The 7,050-nt window shown below is 43.8% G+C and overlaps 1 protein-coding gene across 1 annotated transcript in view; it reads right to left on the reverse strand.

The window, feature by feature from the left end:
* PRDM10 (PR/SET domain 10) overlaps positions 1 to 7,050 on the reverse strand; it is an 80,444-nt gene that overhangs the window by 26,873 nt on the left and 46,521 nt on the right. The window contains exons 6-8 of the mRNA XM_003795902.2: positions 6,315 to 6,556; positions 4,495 to 4,698; positions 424 to 496 (exon numbers count right to left, since the gene is read on the reverse strand). Of these exons, the coding sequence (XP_003795950.1) occupies positions 424 to 496; positions 4,495 to 4,698; positions 6,315 to 6,556 (519 nt within the window). The remainder of the gene's footprint in view (positions 1 to 423; positions 497 to 4,494; positions 4,699 to 6,314; positions 6,557 to 7,050) is intronic.

Below are 7,050 nucleotides of genomic sequence, written 5' to 3' on the forward strand. Positions count from 1 at the left end.
CCGTCTTGATCTGGGTACAGGTTTCAAAGGTGCGTTCCCTTTGTGAAAGTCCATCAAGCCGTCTACCTCTGGTCTGTGTACCTTTCCACATGCAGATTATACTGCAGTAACATTTACATTAAAAACAAAGCCAAGGCCGGCTTGCTCTATCCTCAGAGATAGGAATCACCCTCTGATCTAGGTTTCTAATTTGGCATTTGGAGGTTTTCATTATATTAAATACTATTTTCCAGCACCCAGGAAAGAAATGTTAATATGTCATTATAATTTGATGGAGAATTAGATGGAGATGTACAGCTCTAAAAAACCTACTGGAATATCTGCTGAAATATAGTGAGACAGAAAATTTAGAGGATGATCAAAGATGTAATATATACAATTTAAAATTCATATAGAAAATGTAAAATATAAATGTCCAATCACCTTTCCTTTCTTCCTCAGAAATGTCATGAATTTTCTGGTTCACGAACTCAGCATAGGAGGCAGCGTACCACACCTGCAAGAACCAAGCAAGTATATATAATCAAGAACTACATTACCAGATGTTCTTTGCATGCATAAGTTTTTTTCTCCGGCTTATATGAAACAATCCAGGCTTTTCCACAGCTCATTAAAAAAAATCATGCCGTGAGTCTGGCCTGCTATACCCTTCCAGCAGACCACAGTCAGAAGTCCATTTGCCGAGGCACACTGCATGTTTTCTTTTTCCTCTTTAGAAAATTGTTTTGCTATTATAACAACTTCATAGGAATTATATCCCAAAGTCACTTCATCTAAATAAACAGCCTGCCCTGATTTTTAATCTGTATTAAACACAGGTTTGTACACAATTGTAATTGTTAGTGGCAGCCACCAAACAGCTCTGACTGGGATAACCAGCAGACTGTTCCAGATCCCACCACACTCCGCTTGGCTTTCCCCCTCCACCTGCTGGCTGTTCCTGCTCACTCTCCTTCTCTGGCTTTCTTCTTCTCCCTAACTTCTAAATATTAGTGTTCCTCAAAAGTGTAGTCCAAGTCCAAGGCCTTCTGATTTTAAACGCAGGTAATCATATCCCTTTCCAACTCAATCCGTGCTAACGACCCCCACATCAAGATCTCCATGCCACACCCTCCTTCTCTGCTCCTCTGGGTGACTGTGACTCGGCTTTCTGGATGTTTCACATCAGCTCAAACTTAACCTGTCCAGCGTGGAATTCTGATACCTCCCAACTCACACTTCCACCCCGGCTAATCTTCCACAGCTCAGCAAATACCTTCCACCCAAAAGTTGTCTTTGATGTCTCCACTTGCTTCTGTAGCCTTTAGCAAGGGCGGCTGCTCCTGAGATGTTCGCCATTTCTGCTTCTGCTGCCCAGATGCACAACCAGCACCATCAGTTGCCTGTTGCTCTAACTAGCTCTAACCAATGCTCTAACTAGCCTCCCACTCACCCTTTTCCCACAATCTACACAGGAGCCAGAGTGACCTCCTTAAATCCCAGGTACCTTGATTTAATCATTACACAGGCCCCAAAATATGTACAACAAACAGGCATGTCTGTATTGATGAAAAACAACCAGATCTCGTCATACAGGCAACGGCTTCTCATTTCACGATAAATCTTAAATGCTCAATGACGATGTCCAAGGGCTCCGTGACTTCCCAGCCCCAGTCCACATCATGCTGTCTTGCCCACTGTCCAGCCGAGAGGGTCTGAGGCTCTGCTGCCAGCTCCTTCCCACCCGGTGCCTTTGCCCCTGCGTCTCACCCCCAGGAGTACAGGGCTCCTTTCCTCACCCCGTCCCCACTCTCTGCTGTGCTGGCCCTTCTTGTTCCACAGTGCGCAGCCAGCAAGGCCTCCCCTAAACACACCTAAACCCTGAACTGGTCCCTTTCCTGTCATTTGCTGGCACTTACCCCTCTGGGATCTCATTTGCTTGTTCACATCTTTCTATTTTTCCTCTAGAATACAAGATCCCTGACCGTAGGAAGCCAGTCTGTCTTCTCCTAGTGTCTGAAACACGGCTGGCGTTCTATATATCAATCACTAAACCAACCGATCATCTATAATTTTAAGGAACATAATTTTAAATATATAGAAATATTAATAGAGACTTCATCTTTGAACTGTGGGATAATATTCTGTAGAGTCTGTATTCTATAATTTACTTAACTATGGCCGGGTTTCTACTTTTAAAAGGTGGTTTATAGCATTTGACTATCCCGAATTCTACTCTAACCCATCAATTCCAGGACATATTTTTCCTTTCTTTATATTTCAGCGTTTCAGAAATCAGAATATGTCCCATAGTCTACGGCATCCTGCATCTGTGTCCAGGACACGGCTCTCACTTCCTTGCTCCCCGTTCTTGCACAAACCTGGCCAAGTTCTTAGTTCTCTTTCACCTCATTCACTGTGAGCCTACTGGCACTCCATGAGTTGATGCCAAGTGATGCAAAAATAGGCCTGAAAAATTTGCCATTTTCCTCAGAATAAACAAAAGAAATTTCAAAGCAATCTGAGGCTGGCGCACAGCCTGCAGGGCCTCTCATTAAGGCATCAGATAGCAAATTGTCAGACACTTCCCACTGACTCAATCAAAAACCACTTAACTACCAAGGATACAGACAATTCAATTGAGGGAAAAGGCATAGATGAGTTCAGTCAAATGGGAAAGCAGTGTCAAAACTTGCAGAAAGGCCACCCCTGGTTTGAGGCAACACCCCACGGGCAATTATGAAGCATTTATTTTAGAACTACAGTAGCAGCAGCGACACTCCTGAAGACACAGAAGATGACAGCACACAGAAGGGCACCCACATCCATGGCAAGATAAAAAAAAAAAAAAAAAGAGTGCACAAAGCAGTTTATACCCCAACCAGTTTATTTCACTTAAGCGTGCCTTGCTGTATATGTGCAAGTGTGATGTAATTTAAAAACTATGACTAAGTCTGAAATAGCTCCTTCAACAAAAATAAAGTAGCCATCTTGTTGATTATTTTAAAGCACTATAATATAATTAATATCCCTCTTTTTAAAACCCCTCTTATTCATTTTACTGTATCTATTTTTGTTAACTTAACAAAATAGTAGCTAATAGTTATTTTAACAGCTTTTATTTTTTTATTTTTTTATTTTTTTGAGACAGAGCCTCCAGCTGTCCCCCTGGGTAGAGTGCCGTGGCATTACAGCTCACAGCAACCTCCAACTCCTGGGCTCAAGCGAGTCTCCTGCCTCTGCCTCCCAAGTAGCTGGGACCACAGGCGCCCGCCACAACGCCCGGCTATTTTTTGGTTGCAGCCGTCATTGTTGTTTGGCGGGTCCGGGCTGGGGATTCGAACCCGCCACCTTAGGTGTACGTGGCTGGCGCCTTAGCCTGTTGAGCTATAGGCGCCGAGCCTTTAACAGCTTTTAAAACTATTAATGTTGAGAAAAAAAATTTAATTATTTTTACTATTTGTTTCCTCCTCCATATAAAATCTAACCCTGGCATTTGTTCTTTTCTCCATGTGGGTATAGTAAGGTTAGAGGTCAATATAGTAAGTTTAGAGGTCACTATGTTGCCCTAGGTAGAATACCATGGCGTCACAACTCACAGCAACCTCAAACTCTTGGGCTTAAGCAATTCTCTTGCCTTAGCCTCCCAAGTAGTTGGAACTACAGGCACCCGCCACAACACCACGCTATTTTTTTTGTTGTTGCAGTTGTCATTGTTGTTTAGCAGGCCCAATCTGGGCTTGAACCTGCCAGCTTCAGTGTATGTGGCCAGCGCCCTACCCACTGAGCTATGGGCGCCACCCTACTTCAGTTTTTTTCTTATCAAGAACTTATTGGCAGCTCAGCACCTGTAGCTCAAGTGACTAAGGTGCCAGCCACATACACCAGAGCTGGCGGGTTCAAATCCAGCCCTGGCCTGCCAAACAACAATGAATTACAACCAAAAAACAGCTGGGCACAACTTGTGGCTGGCACCTGCAGTCCCAGCTACTTGGGAGGCTGAGGCAAGAGAATCGCTTGTGGCTCACACCTATAATCCTAGCACTCTGGGTGAATTACGTGAGCTAACAAGTTCAAGAGCAGCCTCAGCAAAAGAGTGAGACCCCCAGCTCTACTAAAATAGAAAAACTGAGTCAAGAGAATCACTTAAGCCCAAGAGTTTGAGGTTGCTGTGAGCTGTGACACCACAGCACTCTACCAAGGGCAACAAAGTAAGACTGTGTCTCAAAAAAAAAAAAAAAGGAAAAAGAAAAACAAGAATTTGTTAGGATAGATGGTGTGGGATAGGAATTTCCTTTTACACATTTTATTTGGGACTTATAGATGACCTAGTTGACAGTTCCAAAGATAGGATTTGTGTAGCTTCTCTTTACTTATTCAGCTGCTCGATAAATAAGTAAATTACCAGGAAAAGAACCACTTTTCTAACAATCCCACTTTAAGGGAAAAAAACTTAGGAAAAACCCTAAGTCGTCGCCATTGCTCACAAATCGCACCGTGAACCCAGCACTGTACCTTCAGCTCCTGCTTGGGCTCCACGTTCTTTATCGTCGTGTAATACACATGGTGGCCGTACTGGTAAGCCACCAGGTTCTGCTCCAGGTGATTCTGGGCTGGGCGTACAAACATCATCCAGTTACACAGGGTCTCATCAGACAGCTCAAACCATAGGTCTTCATGCAAATCCCTATCTTTTCTGTCCCCTTTATCAAGAGAAACCTGTAACCAAAGAGAAAGTAAAAAGCCACACCACAAAAACAAAACCTTCAGTAGGATATGCACGCACGTCATAATATATAAACCACCGCTCCCTAAATGAACCATAAATCCTGACTCTTCCCTTTCTCTCTAGAAAGATACTGACATTGTGACCTGCCTCATGTAAAAGAGAAAAGATACTTTCTGAGGCCTCGCCCGTAAGGGAAGAGAATTGCCTGGTAAGATCTGAACACTAACAATCTAACTGCATGGCTTTATTAGCATTTCACAAAACTAACATGACAAAAAAGGGTATAAATAAGCCAGAAAGTACAAGCAGAATACTCTCCGGTTCATTACAACTTGCCTCCTTTCGGGATTCAAAGGCATCCTTTATAATGGGCAGCCCAGGGAAAGCATTTCTCTTTAGAAAGCAATATTCTTGCTTGGGGATCTTCAGCACTCACCAAAGAAATCAGCACCACGACAGCAACGGACTTGTCGAAAAACACGTCCCAAATATGTGCCCTTCTCATTGCCCTGTCTTAGTTCTTAGCAACTTAGTTTTTGGAATAGCTATCCTAGAAGTGGATGGCAGGGAGGCTTGGATGGAAGCAAAACCATCAGATGTAAAGAACAGAGACCAATATAAATACTTCACTGTGTACTGAACTTTATTTTTTAAATGAAAGATTCAAAAGGAGAGACTTGTTACAAAATTGAAGTGGTTTCCCTGCAAACATTACCAGCACATAGCAAATTACATAAAATCCACATAATCTTCTTTGTATTCTAAAGCTTTGGGGGTTTTTTTGCAGTTTTTGGCTGGGGCTGGGTTTGAACCCACCACCTCTGGCATATGGGGCCAGCGCCCTACTCCTTTGAGCCACAGGCGCCACCCGTATTCTAAAGTTATTTTTTCAAAAAAGAAAGAAGGTGGGGAAAAAAAAGACAGTGGCTGTCAAAGCCCCAATACAGGCTAAATTGTGTCTCTCCTTCGAATTCACGTTGAAGGCCTAACTCAGAACATGACTGTGTTTGGAGATAGGGCCTCTGAAAGGGTAATGAAACTGAAATGAGATCATTAGGCTGAGCCCTAATCCAGTGTGACAGGCCCTTGTAACAAGAGTAGATTAGGACACAGACCAGCCAGAGAAGGACCCTGTGAAGACACGGCAAGATGGCGGCCATCTAGGGTGGAGCCTGTGGCTCAAGGCGTAGGGCACTGGCCCCATATGCCAGAAATGGTGGGTTCAAACCCAGCCCCAGCCAAAAACCAAAAAGAAAAAAACACCCTACCAAAAAACCTTGCTCTAGGCCTTCCAGCCTCCAGGACCACGAGAAAATAAATTTCTGGTGTTTAAGCCTCCCAGTCTGTGGTATTTTATTACAGTAGCCGTAACAAACTATTATAGACCCTCAGGACTACAGCTCTCAGAATTATTCATAACCTAAAATTGCAATCTCCAGTTTATTGGTGAGAGAGAAAGCTTCCACTTAAAACAAATTAAGCACAGAAAGAAAAGCGCTAGCAAACAACAGCTATGAAATTGAAATAAGAGACTCAGCAGAAAATTGAATGCTCCTGGAAAAACCATTAAAGGAACACGGGTGAACCATGACAAAGCATAAATTACCTTCAGATGAATGTAACAGTCTTTCAGCTCGGACCCCCGCACGAGGGGGCCCTCCACGGGGCCAAACTGCGTGCGCTTGGGAATGCGCCTTTTGGAGAACACTCCTCCGAGGAACCTGTCTATGTAGAGAACCAGAGGGAGGCTGGCTCTGGCTCGGGTGAGCACAGGCCGGTTGGGGATGGGATGCAAGGGGCCATGCTTCGGGCACACTGAAGAATGTGCGTTATTACACTCCTCACACCCTGCAAAAGAGACACAGACTTGAATAAAGTCAAATTCCTCAATACGACTTCATCTCAGGTAAAAAGTTCAGACTGCAAAAATCCCCAAATCTAAGTCTTCAGGCCGAAATTCGATTAACTCCTACAATGGTATTACCCATTCAACTGTAATACATTAGCTTCTGTAGACTGATACAAATCCTGGAATTTTCCTCTAAAACCAGGCAGAATTTGCTCATGCTTTCCAAAAAGAATGTGCAGGCTGTGATTTATTTCAAATCTGCTGCATAGTAATTCAAACAGTAGCCACCAAATTGACAAATCAATTGTCTGAAAAGAAAAAAGACCTGATTAGGGGCTCAGCACCTGTGGCTCAAGTGGCTAATGCACCAGCCACATATACCTAAGGTGGCAGGTTCGAATCCAGCCCAGGCCCGCCAAACAACAATGGCGGCTGCAACCAAAAAATAGCTGGGCGTTATGGTGGGCACCTGTGGTCCCAGCTACTTGGGAGG

The sequence above is a fragment of the Otolemur garnettii genome, unplaced genomic scaffold (genome assembly GCF_000181295.1).
Source record: "Otolemur garnettii isolate 467f Iridium unplaced genomic scaffold, OtoGar3 scaffold00097, whole genome shotgun sequence".
Taxonomy (NCBI): Eukaryota; Metazoa; Chordata; class Mammalia; order Primates; family Galagidae; genus Otolemur; species Otolemur garnettii.